The 23911-nt window shown below is 30.8% G+C and overlaps 2 protein-coding genes across 2 annotated transcripts in view; both read right to left on the minus strand.

Moving 5' to 3' along the window:
• Positions 1-23911, minus strand: part of LOC113387933 (E3 ubiquitin-protein ligase Mdm2-like) — a 342821-nt gene that overhangs the window by 62572 nt on the left and 256338 nt on the right. The gene's annotated exons all lie outside the window — the stretch shown is intronic.
• Positions 16966-18724, minus strand: LOC113388523. The gene is made up of 2 exons (XM_026625896.1): positions 18479-18724; positions 16966-17778 (listed from the first exon to the last, which is right to left on the minus strand). Exons 1-2 carry the CDS (start codon positions 18722-18724, stop codon positions 16966-16968), a joined length of 1059 nt encoding a protein of 352 aa, XP_026481681.1.

Below are 23911 nucleotides of genomic sequence, written 5' to 3' on the forward strand. Positions count from 1 at the left end.
AGTTCGGACTAACAATAGCATAAATCTAAGAACCGACACAAATATTTTACATGACACTTATATAAACATCATTAATAATTTATAAATTTTTTCATTTATCTTATTCTTTTCAATAAATTAATTTGTTTTTTCATTTTTATCGATTTTGTATGCGATAGCACTCCGTATGATTACATTATAATGATACCCTCTCTGTCTCCATCTATATAAGTACTTCAAATTTGTTTAGAATATTTCTGTAAGTGTTATACGAGTATGTTTCTTTAGTACTGTGTCAAGCATTGCAAGGAATAGTTGGTGTTTTTTGTATATCAAAAATTAAATGGAATTTAAATAAGTTATTAAAGAATGTGTAGTATATAAGTAACTGTTTTTGAAATTACACTGAAGATGAGACACACCATAGTCTCGAAACGTCTGTAATCATAAAATAAAGTTGTGTTAAACAAATCTGAGTGCTGTTTTGTTCATATTAAACAATTAATATTCGTTCCACTCATATCATAAAATTCTATATATATATATATATATATATATATATTTTGTAGAGTTTCGAACAAGAATCCAAAAATAATACAAAATAAAAAAACAAGAAAAGTTTTTAATAAACAATTTCTTTATTTAATTATTTGTTTACTGTCAACGTTTCGGAACTAGGTACGTTCCATCTTCAGGACATCTGTCAAGAAACATGATCTTGATAAGATTTAAGCAAACAATATGTTTAAGAATATTAAGAAAATAGATTTTTCTTAAATAATAAATTAATTGTAACAAATAATAATGTACAGAAATATGATAATATGATAAAAATGAAAATGATAAAAATAAATGAGTGGATTATTAGAACAGGATATTAAAAATGATAGAAATTTTTTGAAAGTTATGGAAAAATTTTTTAAGAAAGGATTAATGATAAAATTGAATTAATTACCTGTATGTTTGAATATACGTTAGCAATTTTTCACTAAACAAGAATTTTTGACAAAAAATGAATTTGTGAGTTATTTTTCCGCCGAATAGTTAACTTTTGTAAATCAAAATTACTAAAAGTGTTGTCTTTTTAAAATTATTATTTGGAAACAAATAATATTGTATTCGAAGTTATACTATTGGCTTTTGGAAGCGAACTAAACTGTATTTGATGGATTCATATGTAACACGTGTAAACACTTGAAACGAGAACTGTGAGATTGTATGTGTGTGTTTTTTTCTCATGTTAGGGTGTAAATACTTAAATTATTGAACTTAAAATGAAGTCGATATTAATTGTTTGTCAAAAAGTGTAAAAAATTTAAATATGAATCATGTAATAGGTTGTGATCTGATCTAATGTTGACACTGTTAGAAACATTCAAGAGAATAAGACAACTCTCCGCGAATAATCTCCTAAAAATGCAACTTTCATGATATAAAATCTTTGGAGTGAAATTAAATGAATGGGCGTTTTCTATAGAGTGTTGTACTAGGGTACTTTTGAGATTTTTTTGTTTATGGTGGACCACACTTAGTTCATGTTGTCTCATTTTCTTGTGTACATATTGCGAGGTTTGTCCAATATATTGAAAAGCACAGTCATTACAAGAAACAGAATATACTACATTAGTATTGAAATTGGATGGGGTAGGAGATTTAATATTCGTAAAGAATTGGTTGAAGGAGTGTAAGGATGAGCCTGATACTAAAATGTTTTCTTCTAACAAAATTTTGGCAAAATAATAATATAAATCTTCAACGTATGGTATGCTGCAGTAAATAAGATTGGTGTTTTTGATGTTGGTACTGGTATTGGGAGAATTAATTTGTGTTTTTAAAAAAGTTCGTCTTTTTTGAATAACTGAATGAATGAGATTTTTTGGGTAACCATTTTCAATTAGAGTTATTTTTACTAGGGATAAATTTTGTGGATGGAAAGTTTGGTGAGACAACAAAATAGCATGGTCTGTAAGGGAAATAATAGTGTTTATCTTATAGTTTCTGGGACAGTATGAGGAATAGTGTAAGTATCTACCCGACCATGTAGTTTTTCTATACCAATTTGTTCGAATAACGTTATTAGTGTTGTAAACGGATACATCCAAGAAATTAAGCCTGTTGTTATTTTGTAGTTCATGTGTGAAAATTATATTATTGTTAAAGTTATTGAAGAGATCTAGTACTGTGTTTATATGATTTTTGTTAATGATAAAAAAAGTGTCATCTACATATCTAATATAAAAGTTAATTTGAAATTTTAAAGTTGAGAAAACGGAAATTTCTAGTGTTTGTAAAACTAAGTCGATGATTCCGGGAGATAAGGGACATCCCATAGCTGCGCCTTTAATTTGAGAATAAAAGTTGTCTTGGCAATGGAAATAGGAGTAATTTAAAATAGTGTTGATAATATGAGTGAAGACTGTTTTCGGAAAGTCAGTAAAGTTACAAATTGTGTGCCAACGTTTATCGATTGAGTTTAGGATTAATTCATGTGGGACACATGTAAAAAGGTTGACCACATCTAAGCTTAGAAATAAGTGATTTTCAGGGATGTTGCGGTTATTAATTAAATTCACAAATTGGTACGAATTCTTAACATAATAGGGAGAATTGATTGTAACATTTTTTAGGACATCAGAAATGAGTTTCGAAATATTGTAAAAAGGAGAGCCAATGTAGGAGACAATCGGTCTGAAAGAGCATTCAGGTTTGTGTATTTTTGGAAGACAGTACATCTTAGGGGAGATAGGGTGTTGTATTTTTAGGTTAAAAGCAAAATTCTCAGAAATTAGTTTTTTGTTTTTCAGGTCATTGATTAATTTAAAAGCTATTCTAGAAAAACGTTGTGTGGGATCTTCTGTTAAAATATTATATGTTGTATCATCTTTAAGTAGGTTAAGGACGGAATTGTTGTAAAATTCTTTGTCAAGAATGACTGTGATATTACCCTTATCGGCTGGGCAAACTATAATATTATTAGATTTAATGAAAGCTTTAGTTTCTAAAATGTCTTTGTGGAGTTTCTTTAAATGAAAGTTTTGAAATTTATTATTTACTTTCTTTATATGTTTTACCAGTCTGTCACATAGTTTTGATCTAATGTTATTCTGTTTATTTGTTTCAATGTTTCTAATGTTGTATTCAATATTACTTAGAATTTTTATGAAATCAGTTTTACTGTATTTCTGAGGAGAGTATGCAAATTTTGGACCTAATGCTAGAATATATTTGACATTTTCTGGGATGTAAATATCAGTTTTATTAACTAACCACTTATCTGTACAAGATTTAGAGATTTTGAAGGGATAGTTGTCATCTCTTTTTTGAATTAAAATTTTAGTTTTTTTAATATGTTTTTCTTTAGTAGTATTAAAATGTTTGTTAAATTTATAGTTTTCAAAAGTTAAAAATTGATTTAAAAGGTCTTTGTTCAAAGTATTGGAAAGTGTATTGATTATGTTATCCAGTTGTGATTTCAAGTAATTTATGTAGATAAAGTATTTTTTATTTCAAGATTCAAAACAGACATTTTCAGGTAATTAATTTGTCGTTCAATTTTATAGATGTTGAAAGTGTTGTATAAGAATTGTTTGTTTATAATATTAGAAATAAAATTAGGTATAATCCATTCATTTTTACATCGAATTAGGAATATTTTTTGTTAATAACACTAGCATATTTAGAGTTAAGTTTTGAGTATTTTTTCATTAAACATATTTGTTTGTAATCTACAGTTCTTGATAAGTTTTGAAAGAAATTTCGTTCCATATTGAATGGTAGAGTCTTGGATTTGTGTATATTTTTTGTAGAGTTTCGAACAAGAATCCAAAAATAATACAAAATAAAAAAACAAGAAAAGTTTTTAATAAACAATTTCTTTATTTAATTATTTGTTTACTGTCAACGTTTCGGAACTAGGTACGTTCCATCTTCAGGACATCTGTCAAGAAACATGATCTTGATAAGATTTAAGCAAACAATATGTTTAAGAATATTAAGAAAATAGATTTTTCTTAAATAATAAATTAATTGTAACAAATAATAATGTACAGAAATATGATAATATGATAAAAATGAAAATGATAAAAATAAATGAGTGGATTATTAGAACAGGATATTAAAAATGATAGAAATTTTTTGAAAGTTATGGAAAAATTTTTTAAGAAAGGATTAATGATAAAATTGAATTAATTACCTGTATGTTTGAATATACGTTAGCACTTTTTCACTAAACAAGAATTTTTGACAAAAAATGAATTTGTGAGTTATTTTTCCGCCGAATAGTTAACTTTTGTAAATCAAAATTACTAAAAGTGTTGTCTTTTTAAAATTATTATTTGGAAACAAATAATATTGTATTCGAAGTTATACTATTGGCTTTTGGAAGCGAACTAAACTGTATTTGATGGATTCATATGTAACACGTGTAAACACTTGAAACGAGAACTGTGAGATTGTATGTGTGTGTTTTTTTCTCATGTTAGGGTGTAAATACTTAAATTATTGAACTTAAAATGAAGTCGATATTAATTGTTTGTCAAAAAGTGTAAAAAATTTAAATATGAATCATGTAATAGGTTGTGATCTGATCTAATGTTGACACTGTTAGAAACATTCAAGAGAATAAGACAACTCTCCGCGAATAATCTCCTAAAAATGCAACTTTCATGATATAAAATCTTTGGAGTGAAATTAAATGAATGGGCGTTTTCTATAGAGTGTTGTACTAGGGTACTTTTGAGATTTTTTTGTTTATGGTGGACCACACTTAGTTCATGTTGTCTCATTTTCTTGTGTACATATTGCGAGGTTTGTCCAATATATTGAAAAGCACAGTCATTACAAGAAACAGAATATACTACATTAGTATTGAAATTGGATGGGGTAGGAGATTTAATATTCGTAAAGAATTGGTTGAAGGAGTGTAAGGATGAGCCTGATACTAAAATGTTTTCTTCTAACAAAATTTTGGCAAAATAATAATATAAATCTTCAACGTATGGTATGCTGCAGTAAATAAGATTGGTGTTTTTGATGTTGGTACTGGTATTGGGAGAATTAATTTGTGTTTTTAAAAAAGTTCGTCTTTTTTGAATAACTGAATGAATGAGATTTTTTGGGTAACCATTTTCAATTAGAGTTATTTTTACTAGGGATAAATTTTGTGGATGGAAAGTTTGGTGAGACAACAAAATAGCATGGTCTGTAAGGGAAATAATAGTGTTTATCTTATAGTTTCTGGGACAGTATGAGGAATAGTGTAAGTATCTACCCGACCATGTAGTTTTTCTATACCAATTTGTTCGAATAACGTTATTAGTGTTGTAAACGGATACATCCAAGAAATTAAGCCTGTTGTTATTTTGTAGTTCATGTGTGAAAATTATATTATTGTTAAAGTTATTGAAGAGATCTAGTACTGTGTTTATATGATTTTTGTTAATGATAAAAAAAGTGTCATCTACATATCTAATATAAAAGTTAATTTGAAATTTTAAAGTTGAGAAAACGGAAATTTCTAGTGTTTGTAAAACTAAGTCGATGATTCCGGGAGATAAGGGACATCCCATAGCTGCGCCTTTAATTTGAGAATAAAAGTTGTCTTGGCAATGGAAATAGGAGTAATTTAAAATAGTGTTGATAATATGAGTGAAGACTGTTTTCGGAAAGTCAGTAAAGTTACAAATTGTGTGCCAACGTTTATCGATTGAGCTTAGGATTAATTCATGTGGGACACATGTAAAAAGGTTGACCACATCTAAGCTTAGAAATAAGTGATTTTCAGGGATGTTGCGGTTATTAATTAAATTCACAAATTGGTACGAATTCTTAACATAATAGGGAGAATTGATTGTAACATTTTTTAGGACATCAGAAATGAGTTTCGAAATATTGTAAAAAGGAGAGCCAATGTAGGAGACAATCGGTCTGAAAGAGCATTCAGGTTTGTGTATTTTTGGAAGACAGTACATCTTAGGGGAGGACGGGGCGGAATGTACGGAAAGAAATTGAGTGAATCATATTAGGGGTTATATTCAATTAGAATAAATGTAAAATCTTTTCTACGCAGAGTTGAGTGGAAGCATTCGACACGATATTTTTCAGGGTTGTGGTGGAATTTAAATTAAGGGGGTTGTTCTTTTTTTATATTTTTTTGTTTCAGTTTTGAGATTTTTTGATATTATGAAAGCTAAAAACCATAAAATTATTTTAAAAAAAAATCATCTCAATATCTATTTTTTTGAAGAAGTTATAGATATATATATATCTCTATACGTATGATCCTCCGTTCCGCGAGCTATTGTATGCCAGCTGCCTCTTTTTCATTATAATACCTCATGCACATGACCTTTTTAATGTGTCAGCATCTTTGAACACCATGGTGTATTTCGTACATTAAATTATTTATTTTATTTATTTATTTATTTATTCATAAGCAAGCCGTAATCAATAATAATAGATATTATTTCAGGCTCCTGTCATGTTAAATGGTGTATTTAGTACATTTTATTAAAAACTTTAAATACGTTTTTCTCAAATTGACTTTTTTCAATGCGGTTCCACAAATTAAAAAAAAACTACAAGTCGGATCGAGTTGCATTTTTTTTTTAATTTGTTCACCACTGCAATACCTAGTCCCCCTACCTCAAACAACTTCATAACATTACGCAAAAAAAATTTGCGAACCTTCTCGTCCCAAAACAAAGGCCTTTTTGGACACTTTTTTTTAAAATAGCTGCCATTTTTTTCCTTTTTGCTTTTTTTCTTTCATTTTGGTAGGGGGACTGGATTCAAACTTCTTCTTCAACGTAGTTACGTTTTTTTTTTGTTTCAGGCGATGCGCAACGGATTTATCTGTGGCACCGCAAACGAGATCGATTTTGCAATACCCACTTTGGCGCCCCCTGGTTAAAAAATGACGGCGAAAAAAAAAATAATAAAAAATTTCTTAATATTCTATGATTTTGTAATTTTTGTTTAAAAAAAACCGCATGTCTTTATGATGAATACATTTCGAGAAAAACAAAAACAAATACCTTGCATGTTTTGTAACAAAAAAAAAGAACAACCCCCTTAAGAAGATATAAAATTTTTAACTTCGCGAAGGAGAAGTTTATGTTTTCATAAAAAAATCCGATCCGTTAACTTTATGTTTTCTCCTGGACGTTTCAAGCGATTCTGAATCGAATGAGACCAAATTTGGAAAAACAATGTGTGTGTATTTGTGTGAACAGATTTTTTGCCGTAAATCGACGTTTTCTCAAAAACGGCTGGACCGATTTCAAAAATTTAAAAACCATTCGATGAGGACTATTGTTTTGTGCGACGATCTGCCGAGCCGTTTCTTTGTAATTTTAAAAAAAAAAAAGTGTTAAACTTTTTTTCATTCCACTCGGAATACTTTTAATCACTAATAAATTAATTTATTTTTTATTGATTGAGTCGATTATTTACACTTATTGGGAAGTTCATGTAACTTGCCTCAAGACAAAATACCGATACTACTAGTTTAATTATAATTTTTAATGTGGAAGTCACAATAGTAACAGGTAGAACTAAATAAATTTACAACATTTGCAGTAGTTTAGCAACGTTTTTAGACTATCTGCAACATATTCAGACTATCTAAAACATATTCAGACCAACACGTTCAAATTATGTAGTTTTTCTATTTTTTCACTACTTTCAACGTTTACAGACTGTCTAAAACATTTTCAAATTACATAAAGCATTTTTAGACCACCTGCAACATTTTTAGGCTTTTTAGAACTTTTTCAGGCTATTTAGAACTTTTTGAGACAATCTAGAACATTTTCAGGCAACAAGCAACGTTTCCAGACTATCTAGAGCATGTTCATAATATTAGATTTTTTTCAGAAAACAATTTCTCATCAAAATATGTGGAACGTTTTCAGGCTATCTAGAATGTTTTAGATTTAGACTATTTATAAATTGTTCAGACAATTTGGAGCATTTTTAGGCTACCTGAAACATTTTTAGACTTTCTACAGCAATTTCAGGATATCTAGAACTTTTACAGACTATGCAAAATATTTTGAGACTCTAACTACCAAAATTTTAGATTATCTAAATCTATCTAAACTAAAACGTTTTTAAACCTTCTATAACTTTTTCAGACTCGAACATTTTTTTTTGTATCTAGAACGTTTTCAGACAAACTACAAACTTTTCAGACAATCTAGAACATTTTCGTTTTAGTTTTATCAGTTTTCAGGATAACTAGAACGTTTTATATAATGACACTGTATATAACCTTGATGTGGTATTTCGTCAGAAAATTTATCAGCATTGTTAGAATAACTATTAATTTAATTTCTCTCTTTTAAAATTGCTTTTTTAACTTATTTACTATTTTCTTATTGTTCATACCATTGTCAGGGTAAAGTTTCAGTTGGTCCTAATTACTTTACTACTAATATGTAAGCTTTTATAGAATTTATATGTCAGGGTTATGTAGAATATTTTCAGACTTTCTAGAATATTTTCAGCCTAGCTAGAACGTTTTTGGGTTATCTATAATTTGTTCCTACTAATTAGAACATTGGTAGGCTATCTGCAACATTTTCAAAAAACATTTTTGAACTACCTACAAAATTTTGAGACGAACTAGAGCCTTTTCAGATGATCTGGATATTTTTTCAAAAATATATAGAACAAATTCAGGATAAATAATAATGTTTTTAGACTGTAGAAGATTTTCGGACTACTTGCTTGGAATGTTTTCAGGCGAACTATTTAAACTATCCAAAACATTTTTAGACATTTTCGAAATATTTGCAATCTGAAATATCTATCTATCTGCAATCTTGGTTATCTCAAATATTTTCAAGGTCTGTAGAACGTTTTCGGACTTTCTAGTACATTTTCAGGCTATTTATTAATTCTTTAAATAGATTTCTGATTTAAGGGGGTATTCTAGTGTAGAAATTCAAAAAAATCGTTTTTTTTTTATTTCATATTTTCAAAGTTTAACTATCTAAGAATATGGGTACGAGAAGGTTTTCGAAAATTTGAATTATTTTCGGAGATATAGGCATTTTACTGACCCGGTCTCCATACTGGTTTGATCACGCAAAACTTTAAATGCGTTTTTCTTAGAATAGACTTTTTTAGCACTGTTGACACGATTTCTCCAGTTCTACTCGACCGATTCACTTGAAATGTTCAGAGAGTCTTGTTTATATACCTATCTATAGCCCGAACTAGGATTATCTCCAAATTCCAATTTTTACTATTTTTAAGAAATCTGAGAAACTCAAAAAAGCAGTAAAAAAACACTATTTTTTCAAACAGTCGCCAATTTGTGAAAAAAAAAATTTTTACTCATCGCTAGTTTGGGCGATTGCGACATCATTGTAAATTAATAATCTTTTTATTTTTTGCATTTCCGATGGCTAGGAGGGTTGAAATCATGTCAAGACTGAGGTGCCAATTTTTTGAGATCACCCACTTCATCAGCTGCCAGTTTTTACAATTTTCAACTTTTTAATTTTTTAACTTCCCGTAGGGTAAGTTATTGTAATGGGCCGAAAATCGGAATTGAAAATTTTTACATTTCTCGACGTTTTGAAGGTTTCTGAACGTTTTGGCATACCTCAGAAAAAATGGATGTGTGTGTGTGTGTGTGTATGTTTGTGTGGATACAAATTTCCAGTCACGTTTTAGGGCGCACGGATCAACCGATTTGAATGGTTCAAAAAACATTCGATTCCTATTGATAGGGAAAAGAGCTGATTAGTTTTTGGCAAAGGCAGGTCCAGCCGTTTCGGAGATACGGAGCAAAGAGTGCAGAAAATAGAAATCGAATTTTTGTGCGAACGGAGTATCCGATTTGAATGATCTAAAAAACATTCAATTAGTAATGATTGGGAGAAGTGTTTATTAGTTTTTGGCAAAGGCAGGCCCAGCCATTTCGAAGATACGGAGCTAAATATGTAAAAAATGGCAGTTTTTGAGAGAACTATGCGTCCGATTTAAATGATTCAAAGAACTTTCTGCTTGTCTTAACAAAATAATTGATTTTGGAAAAAAAATTTTGTTCCATTTTTTTTTTTTTTTTTTAGTATTTTGTATATCGAAAATATTTCAGATTTTATTTTTAATTCTGACTATAGTTCTAATATACTTTACAAATAATTTCAACTCTGCAATTCGGTTTATATAATTCTTATAAATATTACACAATGTTACAATATTTATAATAATCTATTTGAAAACATTCAGTATTCCTCGAACATTTCGTTACGGTGCGGGAAGTTCCAGCAATTTGCCTTAAGGCACGATGCCATAATTACCTCAAGACAGAATTCCACTTACAGCTAGTTAATTTTTGTTTTGTATTTTAATAATATTAATAAACAAGTGGTAAGTAAAATGGATAGTAAAAACATTGATTTCTTTCTTTTACGACACTTTAAAAACGACTTAAAATTCATCGCTCTACACTAGAATACCCCCTTAAGAATTCTCAACATAAGTTAAGCAACAATAATTAAGACACAAAAATTTAAAAATTATTGTATATTATTAAAAAGTTCTATAACCATTTAACATTTTTTTCAATTACCCTAATATTTATTCTACCCCCATCATCTGGCAAGTACAACGTGTGCCTCATGTAGATAGCATGTTCCAGTTGCAGTTTTATATTTTTTCCGCGGTCGGCAGGGAAAAATGTTCAATGTTTTTTAATTTAATATTCCGCAGGACGGTCGGACGTTCTGCACTCTGCACTCTGCAACCGGTTGCAGAGCGATCGTAAATTATACTCGTTTATGCACTCGCGGTGTTTCATTTAAAAAAAATACTCGTGAGTGATTGTAAAATGTGCTGAGAATAAATTTAATTTACTAAAGTATACTTTAGTTTATGGTGATAGTAACTGGTAGGGAATGCAATACCGGTATACCGGTATATCGAATTACCGGTAAACCGCCCAATTTTTCGGTATTTTCGGTATTTTTACATAAGCGCTATTGGATACATAATATCCTAAAGTTCAAATTTCTCGGAACTAATTTATTTTTAAATTCCATAATCGCATAAACAGCTATATCTTCAAGTGATTCTATAAGATAAACAAATGTCAAATATTATCTCAACTCATCATTAATCTGAATATTTATTGCTTCACCAAGGGCTTCACATCGTGTTACAGTAAATAGAATTGGACCGATAGATTATGATGTTTGTTTCATCTTTTGTAAAAATGTAACGGCTTTTTAAGTGATATTTGCGCCAAAATATTTTATATCATACAGGTTACCCCTGCGTAATCTTTTTTTTTCTAAATTATACATAATAATTATGATAATTACTAAATATTCATGCTTCTTATTACAATTATAAAATATTATTTTTCGAAAATCTTTCGAAGTTTTAAAATACTATAGAAGCATTACATTGTTTTAAATAACAATACTCAACAATTATAGTAACTTATTATTTATCTCGACAAAGAATCCGACCTTAAATTAGTGTAGAATTTTTTTTAAATATTGGAGATTATGCTAATTTAATACATCGTATACAGACAATACAGTTTATTATAATAATGTAATATGATCATTTATAAGTTTTTGGTCTTTCTTACTCATAAGTTTGTTTTTGGTGAAAAGTACTCAATATACGCGATAATGATGATGAGTTAATTAAATTGAATATAATTTTGTTAAATTATTATTAAAAAAATAAACTCATTGTTTTTCTTAATTGTTTATATTGTTTAGTTGAATATAGTTGTAGCTGTATATACATTTTTTTATTTTGTACTAATAACTTTCAATTTTGTTTACGTTTATTTAAGATAATAAAAATACCGGTATTTTACCGGTATTCCGGTTTTAAAATAAAAAAATACCGAAATACAGGTATTGAAATTTTTCATCGGTATTGCATTCCCTAGTATCAATCAGTAAGAAATCGATATGTAGCGACCCTCCAAATGACCACCATAGGAATGGCAACCAATGGTACAATGGCCAATAGAAAACGTCCAGTTGTTGAGGTTAGGGTATATAACCCAGACCCATTACCGAATACTATTCACTTATTACTTGTATTGTGACGATATTACATGTAGTGTAAATATATAAATAATTATATAATTATTACCAAACTATGTTTACCTACAGATACATAATGTAATATCAGCCGAGATTTTTCTTTGTCCCAACACCACTAGTTCCTTAATCTAAACTACTCACTTGAACAATATACCATCGCTGTCTTCTGCCTCGGCGCTCCGAAGCCTCCAAGGGACCTGAGAGCGCCCCGAAGTGCCCCCGGTGATAAAAGAAGTAACGTGACGCCTCCTGGCACCGCTCGGGGGCTCCTGGTTCGTTCTGGAACCTTCAGAGGAGTCCGTGTACTCTGCATCGAGTGCATAGGAATGCACTTTTGGGGCGGCGACTATGATCACTAAAAGATCAAGAAATATAATATTAATTGGTAAAATAATATAGTCAAAGTATGGATCAGAGATATGGACTCTAAGAGAGGCCGACGGGAACTATCTCGAAAGATTCGAAATTATTAGCGCTTAAAATTATCACAAAACTAGTGGGGCATGGTATCGTGTCTTAAGGTAAATTGCTGGAACTTTCCGTACCATTTTTTTTTTAAATATTAACATTTTTGAAAAAATTTTACTTTGAAAAAAATATTTTTTTGAGATACTATAAATTTTTGACAGAAATTTACTTTTTTTGAAAAGAAAAACTTTTTGAATGAAAAATGTTTTCTTTGTTTTGAAATATTTTGTAAATTCTGAACTCTTTCAAAGCAATCGTACTGCTTTAACTGCATAGAGACGAAATATCGAATAAACATTGGTACGGAACCCATAGGAATGTAAACAAAATTTATACATATTATTAAAATCTCTATAATGATCATTTTTGACCGCTAAATGACTTTTATTAACTTCCCGTAGGGCAAGTTATAGTAATCGCAAAAAAATCAAAAATGAAAATTTTTGCATTTCTCGACGTTTCAGAGGTTTCTGAACATTTTGGCATACCTTAGAAAAAATGGATGTATGTGTGTGTGTGTGTGTATGTATGTATGTATGTGTGTATGTATGTGCGGATACAAATTTTCGTCGACGATTTCGGGAACACGGATCAACCGATTTGAATAATTCAAAAAACATTCGATTCGTATTGATAAGGAGACGTGCTGATTAGTTTTTGGCGAAGGCAGGTCTAGCCGTTCCAAAGATACGGGGCAAAAAGTGCCGAAAACGGTAACTCAGTTTTTAAGAGAACGAAGCGTCCGATTTGAATAATTCAAAAAACATTTTACTTGTATTGACAAGATGAAGAATCGATAAAATTTTCATGAAGGTAGGTCTAGCGGTTTCGGAGATATGGAGGAAAAAGTAAAAAAATGAGCCATTTGGCGGTCAAAAATGATCATTAGACATATGCACATCAAATTATCAGATATTTTATAGAGATTTTAACAATAAGTATACATTTTATTAACATTCCTATGGGTTCCGTACCAATGCTTATGCGTTAGACGTCGACGCGGCGCTTACGCGGTTTGATACTTCGTCTTTATGCAGTTAAAGCAGTACGATTGCTTTGAAAAGAAAGTTCAGATCTTCCACAATATGTCAAAATAAAGAAAAAAAAATTTTTTTTCAAAAAAAAAAAATTAAAAATTTTTTTTTTTTTTTAATAAAAATTTTTTTCAAAAAAAAGTAATTTTTTGTCCAATTTATAGTTTCTCAAAAATCTTATTTTTTCGAAGTAAAATTTTTTCAAAAATGTTAAAAAAATAATAATTTTTGGTACGGGAAGTTCCAGCAATTTGCCTTAAGGCACGATGCCTTAATTGCCTTAAGACAGAATTCCACTTACAGCTAGTTTTTTTACATTTTTATGGGTTCCGTACCAATGCTTATGAGTTAGACGGCGGCGCGGCACATGCGCGCTTTGACAATTCGTCTCTATGCAGTTCAAGCAGTGCGATTGCTTTAAAAAAAAGTTCAGATTTTCCAAAATATGTCAAAATGAAGAAAACATTTTTTTCAAAAAAAATTTTTGTATCCAAAAAAAAATTTTTTTTTCAAAAATTTTTTTTTCAAAAAAAAATTTTTTTTTTCATATAAATTTTTTTTTTCAAAAAAAAGTAATTTTTTGTCAAATTTGTAGTTTCTCAAAAATGTTAATCGTTTTTAAAAAAATAATAATTTTTGGTACGGGAAGTTCCAGCAATTTGCCTTAAGGCGCGATGCCCTAATTGCCTTAAGACAGAATTCCACTTACAGCTATTTTTACTTTTATTACTACATCTCCGAAACCGCTATACCTGCCTTTGCCAAAAACTAATCACCTCTTCTCCCAATCATTACAAATTGAATGTTTTTTGAACTATTCAAATTGGACGCTCCATTCTCTTAAAAACTGAGTTACCGTTTGTGGCACTTTTTGCCCCGTATCTTCTGAACGGCTAGACCTGCCTATGCCAAAAACTAATCAGCACGTCTCTTTATCAACAGCAATCGAATGTTTTTTGAATAATTGAAATCGGTTGATCTGAGTTCTTGAAATTGTCGACGAAAATTTGTATCCGCACACACGCACACACACACATACATCTAGTTTTTCTAAGGTATGCCAAAATGTTAAGAAACCTCTGAAACGTAAAAATATATAAAAATTTTTATTTTCGATTTTTTTTCGATATCTATAACTTACCCTACGGGAAGTTAATAAGAAAACTATATCAAGTTGTTAATTTGATTAAATGATACATTTGGAGTATGGATCGGAAACGTTGGTTCTGAAAATGATGATGAACATTAGAAGTTTGAAGAGTAGAAAAAAACATTCGAACAATTGTGAATCAGTATAATTTTTTGAAGGAGCTCTACAAGTAGTCGCAGCCCCTTCGTGCCCCCATTCGGCGTTATTTTTATGAAAATCGCCGCCTTGACCCTCATAAAAATAATTCCTTTCAACCATTTCCGTCTCTTCCTTTCGAGTCGTGAGGGCGAGAGTGGATATTTCCACATATTGTATTGTGTTTATTTTTCACCCTTGAAATTGAAATCTTTCTCGAGGAAAAGTACGAAAAGGGGTTGCTGAGAAAACCGCAAATATAAAATAAAAGGATGAAATAGATAGTGTTGTTATAGCAACGTCTATTTTACCGCAGAATTGGTCCCTTAACATTTTGGGCGTTTGCAGGCCAAAGGTTTTTATTTTTCATGTTTAGATTTTAGAATCCATGTCTCTAATACGTGCTTCAAGTGGAGTATTTTTAACTTCCCCTTAAGGGTAAGTTATAGTAATCGCAAAAAAATCGAAAATAATTTTTTTTAAATATCTTTCAAAGGTTTCTGAATATTTTGGCATACCTTAGAAAAAAATGGATGTATGTGTGTGTGTGCGGATACAAATTTTCATCGACGATTTCGGGAACACCGATCAACCGATTTGAATAATTCAAAAAGCATTTGATTTGTATTGATGTGGAGACGTACTGATTAGTTTTTGGCAAGACAGGTCTAGCCGTTCCGAAGATAGGGGCAAAAAGTGCCAAAAGCGATAACTCAGTTTTTAAGAGAACGGAGAGTTCAATTTTAATAATTCAGAAAACATTTTACTTGTATTGACAAGATGAAGAACCAATTAAATTTTTGGGAAGGCAGGTGCAGCGGTTAGGGACTCTCAATAAAAACAAGTTAAATAAATGTCATTTGGCGGTCAAAAATGTTTATTGGACATATGTATATCAAATTATCAGATATTTTATAGAAATGTTATTAATGTGTAATTTTTGTTGGGTTCCGTGCCAAGATCTTTAATTACGGTACGGGAAGTTTCAGCAATTTGCCTTAAGGCACGATGCCATGCGCCCCACTAGTTTTTTCTTACATAGCAACAATTATATATCGATAGTAAATATTCAGATCTTAAAGTCCGTTGTTTTGTCATTATGGCGAAACAATTTAGCTACCCATACACTAGCGTTCTTTCCTCTAGGAAAACCGTTATTCCTGACGGAAAGGGGATTCCCGAAGGAAAGATTTGTGTGTTAGTGAAGCGTGACATGACGCTCCAGCATTACTAATTTCTTTCGGGGATGTCCCGACGTTCCTGCCCAAGACATAGTTAGTGGGCACGTAGTTTTCGCGCAGGTTATGTAGTCGCGTTGTTCTTTCTTGTTGCGTGGTTGGACACGGGTTGTTCTTGTGCAATAATAATATTATTGTTTTTTTGTGAATAATAAATAATATTAATATTAATATGGAGGAAGAATTGAGATTGACTCAAGTAACCGAACTGAACGATGATGATTGTGAAGAGAAAAGTGAAAAAGGTGACATAAGAAATGTCCCAAAAGGGATTTTGAAAGAATTTATTGAGACTTATAGAGCTCATCCAGTTTTGTGGCAGATACAGAATAAAGAACTATACCAAAACCGTAATTTAAAAAATAAAGGCTACTTGGAATTGCTAAAGATTTGGAGAAAGTACGATTCACATGCTGACCACAAAACAGTAAAACAAAAAATTCAATCAATTAGAGGATCCTTCCGCAAAGAATTTAAAAAGGCAAGTATACACTTGTTAATACTCGTAGTTATACATAGATAGCTGTCCCAAAAGGGTGCAAAATAGTAAATAGTTTAATATTATTTAAAGGTCGAAAAGTCAAAGCGATCAGGCAGAGGTGTTGACGAACTTTATAAATCACATTTGTGGTATTTCAAGTTATTGATGTTTTTAGTAGATCATGAACTACCAACCAGTAGTTGTGACAACATCAATGAGTCAACAAATAGCCCATTTCAAGAACCTGTGGAGGAAATAGACGAGCCCAACGAAGGCAATGAAACCAACGAAGTATGTTCATTACAATCATTTTATCATTCATTTTTATTACAAAATTAGATAGGTAATTGAAAAATCTTATTATAAATTTCTACTCATAAACCAATATATTTCTTGATTATGCTTTCCCTTTTGCCACCATTGCATGTTGCCAAGGAACACTACCATCACCGTTGAAGTAATGAAGGTATCTATCGCGGCTGCGTTTTGCCTCCAAAGTCATATTACGAGTTAAATTCTGCAGTCCATAAAAGTCACCAGTATCAGTTCGCCAATCCCCATCTTTGCGTAGTTCATGAGAGCTTTTATCTTCCGAGTCCACACTTTTCTGACTGAAATATGATGCACTGTTGCGCCGCAAAAAATTATGCAGAGCACAAATTGCCATTATAACTAATGTTGTGTTTTCCGGTTTCAAGGCAATTGTGGTATGAAGCACTCTGAATCGAGAAGCAACAATTCCAAAAACATTCTCAACAACATTTCTAGCCCTGGATAATCGGTAATTAAAAATTCGTTTTTCATAGGTCAATTCCACTTGACTAAATGGCTTCAAAATATGTGAATGCAAGGCAAACGCCTCATCTCCCACAAAAACGAAGTTGAGATGCTCGATGTTATCTACTGTTTGTGGTATATTTAACTGATCGTTGATAAGTTTGTCATAAAACTTAGTGTATTCCAAAATACCACCATCTGAATTTCTTCCATTTTTTCCGACATCAGCATAAACAAACTCGTAATTTGCATTTACTAATGCCATCAACACAATGCTATAAATTTTTTTATAATTGTAGTAAAGTTCTCCTGTGTTTGGCGGACATGCGATTCTAATATGTTTGCCATCCATTGCTCCGCCACAGTTAGGAAATTGCCAACGGGTATCAAAATCTTCCGCAATCTTCTTCCATTCTGCTGTAGTAGTAGGAAACTAAAAATAAAGTTATATGTGGTAAAAAAGTAAAAACTTATCATCGTAGTATGTAACATATAAATATTTTTTAGGGAATAGCACATAATGCAGAGTCAGTGGTTAATACTAATATTAACACCAACAACAAGAGATATAGGAATGCAGACGGTCATAGCCCTGCACAAAACAAAAAAATCTGTGAAGACAGGGAGCGGAAATTATTTCTTGCAAAGTGTACTGAGGCACTAAACTCCAAACCAACAGAAAATGATGCCCTGGGTCAATACATAAGTGCAAAATTGGAAAAAGTCGTAAACCCAGAACAAAAGATGTATGCTGAAGCATTGCTAACTAAAGTACTTAATAAGGCAATAATGGGTCAATTGAATGAATTCGTAGATGTAACCTACAGTAATGTAGGACTTTATCCTTCTAATAATTTTTCTCATGTGTCGCCAGGGTCCTCGGCCCATTCCTCATTAGCGTCTAATTCCTTTCCGTCTCCTTCCCTATCAAACAATTATTCCACAGCGGAATCTACTTCTGCTGAAAATGTTAGCCCTATGGAAGGTTTGCGAGCTTATTTTTCCTCAGCAGGTCGTGAATAACAATTATATAATTTTTTTACGTTTTCTTGTTATAATTATGATGAGTTTTTTAGTTTATTTGTATTTGTTAAAATAAAGAGAGGACTTTTTGCACAAGGTATTGTACTTACTTTCATATATTCCTTTTGCAGAACTTCATAGATGACTCTACATGTTTCGGGAATTATGCGACCTAATGATTGCGGAGAAATGCCACTACTGAATTTTAAACATTCGTAGCTTCTTCCAGTAGCTAAGAATCTTAACGTTACAATAAGTCGCTCTTCTGCTGGTATACTATCTCTCATTTGAGTATTTTGTTTTTGTATATATGGGCCAACTAATTTCAACAACTTGTCAAACACGTCTGCACTCATCCTCAGGTAATTTTTAAAATCGTCGGGTTCATTTCTTTTTAGTTCTTTCAAAAGCTTCATATCGCCGTATTTCGCTCGTTGCAGTAACCATGTTTTGGACCAGGCACGTCTTTTCTTTTTTCTTTGTTGCTTAAAAACGAAGCCTTCACTTACTAACCCAGCACATGTGATAGCAATATTCTTCGTCTTCTTTCCATAAATAATAATAATGCAAAATAGAAAATTATTTAATATTTTTTTATATAACCGCACTAGTACTCAGCACTATACACTCTGTAAATTTATCGTTTCACAATTAGCAAAATCCTTTTGTCAAAAGTAAAGTGATCGATCGTCAGGATAGATGTGTCTGAAAATGATAAATTTACACACTAACCAACATGCTTTCCGTACAGATCCACTTTTAGGAAGAAAGATTGCAGAAAATATATTTTACGTTAGTGTGCTGTAACAGGATTATTTTCCTCATGAATGTGAGATGACAAGTCTAACAGGAAAATACGACAAGAAAGATGGTAGGAAACAGTTAGTGTTAGTGGGTGATCAACAGATTTTTTTCCCTTTGGTAATCTGACAGGAAAAACCGTCAACGGAAAGAACTGCATGAAAGAACGCTAGTGTATGGGTAGCTTTTATGACGAAACCTAAGGAAATATCATTAATATTATTATTATAAAGACAAAGAAAACTTCCGTCGTTGTTATTTTAGCTGGACTTTTGGATCGTGTTTATTTTACTTTTAGGACGGTCGGTATCAATGTGCGTGTTATCGTGTCCCAAAATTCCTTTGACCGTAAGTTATCTTCCAAACAAACATCTAAATCAAAAGGAGATTCCTCCACCGTGCCATCCGTTCCTTTGTTGTTAGTCAGTTGCTCGGGAAAGTGCCTCTATGTCTATCCCTCTCTTTTCTCCCAAATAAAGAGCCAAAGAAAGAGAGAGATAGAGGCCGTCGTGACAATATCTCTTTATTCCATTCTTATAGAGATAGAATCTTCTGCTGCGTAAAGAAAACACAGCAGGAGGTTCAAGTAAAAAAAGCATGGCGAGAAAAACAATATGGATAAAAATCACGATCGTTAAGTGATAAACTGAAACTAGTGGAGTGCATGGCATCGTGCCTTAAGGCAAACTGCTGAAACTTACCGTACCGTGATTAAAAATCTTGGTACGGAACCCAATAAAATTTACACATTATTAAAATCTCTACAAAATATCTGATAAGTTGATGTGCATATGTCTAATGATCATTTTAGACCGTCAAATGTCATTTTTTTAACTTGTTTTTATTAATTATCGCAAAATTTTTATTATTTTATCGCAAAAATTCAATTAGTTCTTCACCTTGTCGATACAAGTAAAATGTTTTTTGAATTATTCAAATCCGACGCTCCGTTCTCTTAAAAACTGAGTTACCATTTTTGGCACTTTTTGCCCCGTATCTTCGAAAGGGCTAGACCTGCCTTTACCAAAAACTAATCAGCACGTCTCCTTATCAATACGAATCGAATGTTTTTTGAATTATTCAAATCGGTTGATCGGTCTTTCCGAAATCGTCGATGAAAATTTGTATCCGCACGCACACATATACATCCATTTTTTCTAAGGTATGCTAAAATATTCAGAAACCTTTGAAAGATATTTAAAAATTTTCTTTTTCGATTTTTTTTGCGATAATTTAATTTACATAGGAGAAACAAGCCAGAACTTAATGAAACGTTTACAACAACATAAAAACAATAACAAAATTCGAGACAATTTGAAACTATGATTGCGGAGCATATTTATACTTTGAAACACAATATGGACTTTTCTAACCCGACTGTACTACAATTCGAACAAAATTTATTCAAACGAAGAATTATAGAAGGATTTTTTTTAATTATTTATAACAATAAAACAATAAATAAACGGAATGAACTTAACACGCTGTGCGACACAAATCTCTTTTATTTAGATAGCATTTCCAAATTTCTCAAAAAACAATAAAAACGTCGCGCAAAGGATTCACAATTTGTTCCACACATGTGTAGAATCTTGGTACAAATATTTTTTAACAAGTCTTTGTCCATTATATCTTCAACCAGTCTACAAACAACACATTATCCAATTGTGATTTTTTAAATTAGTATTTTGTGAAAATATTGTGTAATTACAAGTTTAATATTTATAATACATAGTGTAGTGCATTACCATATCCTAATACCATGTATTATTAAAATCTTACAATTTAACACTGAGATTAACTAATTGTAAGTACCAATTACTCCTTTTATTTTTTATTTTCACTCCAATGCAATTGTTTTAGTTTTTAATTTTATTTTTTAGTTTCCACTGAATGAAGGCTAGGATTATAGCCGAAACGTATGGATGTAAAATAAATTTTTGAAAGAAATTCATGTTTTTTATTGATGTTATGCCCGATTACTAGACTTTGTTAATATATATATATATATATATATATATATATATATATATATATATATATATACAAAACAACGTTTCTAAACGCAAAGACATCTATATTTGCCAAAGTCCAAGTGAAGTATTCGGAGCACGTAGATGTACATTCCGCAATCAATTCGTCTTGTATATTTATATATAAAAGTATATATATATATATATATATATATATAACGTTTATCCTCGTAAACGGAGACAGACAAAAAAGCAGAAATAAAAAAGAGAAATGCTCCTGAAGAATTACAAGTATCTAAAAAGCTTTAAATAAGAAATAAATACAGAAGCAGTACGAGTTCTACAAGCATTACATTTTTCACGTGACTTAGCAGAAATACATATTATATATATTTATATATATATATATATATATATATATATATATATATATATATGCATAATATATACAGTATTTATCTTTCAATCTAATAACTTATGATATCAAAATAATGAAACTATAAGATTGTATGTCGTATTTCATCTGACAGTGACACGAGTCAGGTAATTTAAAAATAGAAAATGATACGCTTATGGAAAAAGTTATAATATATATATATATAATTGTGTGATTCTGTATGTATTAACAAAGTCTAGTATTCGGGCATAACATCAATAAAAAACATAAATTTCTTTCAAAAATTTATTTTAAATCCATACGTTTCGGCTATAATCCTAGCCTTCATTCAGTGGAAACTAATAAATAAAATTAAAAACTAAAACATTTGAATTGGAGTGAAAAGAAAAATAAAATAGTAAATAGTACTTACAATTAGTTAATCTTAGTGTTAAATTGGAAAATTTTAATAATCCATGGTATCAGTATATAGTAATGCACTACACAAAAAAACAAAATTAGATAATATGTTACTCGTAGTCTGGTTGAAGATATAATGGAGAAAGGACTTTTTAAAAAATATTTGACCAAGATTCTACACATCTGTGGAACAAATTGTGAACTCTGTGCGCGACGATTTTATTGTTTTTTGAGAAATTTGGAAATGCTATCTAAATAAAAGAGATTTGTGTCGCACAGCGTGTTAAGTTCATTCCGTTTATTTATTGTTTTATTGTTGCAAATAGTTAAAAAAATATCCTTCTATAATATTTCGTTTGAATAAATTTTGTTCGAATTGTAGTACAGTCGGGTTAGAAAAGTCCATATTGTGTTTTAAAGTATAAATATGCTCCGCAATCATAGTTCTGGCTTGTTTCTCCTATGTAAATTAAATTACAATCTAGACAATTTATTTGATAGACGAGATTTCTAAGTCGTTCGATATTAAAAGGGGTTTTTGTTTTGGTAAAAATAGTACTAGTCGTTGTAAATTTGTTTACAAGTCGGAGTCCAGATTTATAAAAAAGTTTTTTTCAAGGAACATACAATTGTTTAATGTATGGCAAACATATTACACCAGAATGAGTTTCTGAGTCAGGTAAATCGTTATGTACTGTGGAATTGTCCATTTTATTCCAAAGGAATATTCGTCTGTTATTAGTTATGGAGTTTAAAGTTTTAAGGGATAGGAGCTATCTGTTAGAATTTTTGTAATTAAATTGATGTTGTTGTCCCAAAATGTTTTGTCCGATAGTAGTATTCCGTGGTCAGTTAGACACAAATCTTTTTCAACTTTCCAAGGCTACTCGTGATTGCAAAAACATCAATTCAAATAATAAAATAGATTTGCAGTAGGCTTCCTTTATTACCGCGAGCTCCTTTTATCACAAATCCTTCCTCAGACAAAAGAATCTCCTACCATCACCATCATCATACTCCTCGATTGATCCAGAAACTTTGAAACAATCGCCTTCTGATTTTGAATGACGAAATGATAGGATTGTGATATTGTATTTTCCACGAGGAATAATCTCGTCATTAGATAATTGTAGATGATCTGCAGGAGTTCAGTTTGGTTGTTGCGAACTTTATCTAATTATTAAATTTAATCTGTAACTTCATATAATAAGCGACAACGTGCAGCAGGAGGATTTAGTAAGGATTATTTTGTTCGGGATTAAACTTTTGCTTTGCGGTTTGTTGACAATTGTGAAAGGTAATATGTAGGAGACTCACGAGTAGAACTCATTGAGGAGAAAAACTGAATTTTAAACATGGGGATGTTAATTGACCTAGAAAATAAAAATATGAGTTTTTGGTGAAAACACTTGATCTCCTGAGAAATTGTATAATAATCTAAAAACGTAAAAAGAGTGCGCGTAAGGTTCAAACGTGATGGAAGTAAAACTTTTTTGCTATTGTGCGAGATGGCATTTAAGTTAAAAACTAGTGGTGTATGGCATCTTAAGGCAAATTGCTGGAACTTCCCGTACCGTAATGAAATATTCAAGATATTTTAAATTTTTTAAATATATTATTACAAATGATGTAACTTTCATTATTTTTGATATCTTATTATATCTGAGCAAATAAAATGTAAATCATAAACCAATTTCTCTCCAGAACATTAACAATCGTCATTTCACTTCGAATTCAATTTGAAAAAAATAGTTGCCTAATTTATACAAAATTGAAAAAGTGCTCCCCCATAGTCACAGTCTAAACGCATTTGCAAATAATTCTGAGCGACATTTTCACTTATACTGTGCTTGGCTTGGCGGCATTTTCAAATTTTTCAATAGTTTTCACAAAATTGGAAAAGTGCTCCAGTACATAAACAGTCTAAACGCACTTGGCTAAACATTTGTACCAGAGTGGCGCTTAGACTGTGC

The sequence above is a fragment of the Ctenocephalides felis genome, unplaced genomic scaffold, assembly GCF_003426905.1.
Source record: "Ctenocephalides felis isolate EL2017-DRISC unplaced genomic scaffold, ASM342690v1 CF-g0.4_SCAFFOLD_03572, whole genome shotgun sequence".
In the NCBI taxonomy this organism is placed as follows: domain Eukaryota; kingdom Metazoa; phylum Arthropoda; class Insecta; order Siphonaptera; family Pulicidae; genus Ctenocephalides; species Ctenocephalides felis.

Excerpts from the sequence above, each read along its gene's own strand:
- LOC113388523 (XM_026625896.1), bottom strand. The coding sequence starts at position 18,724 with ATGAGTGCAGACGTGTTTGACAAGTTGTTGAAATTAGTTGGCCCATAT. Across the intron at positions 17,779-18,478 it reads TGCAAAAGGAATATATGAAA|TTTCCTACTACTACAGCAGA; the intron begins GTAAGTACAATA and ends CTTTATTTTTAG.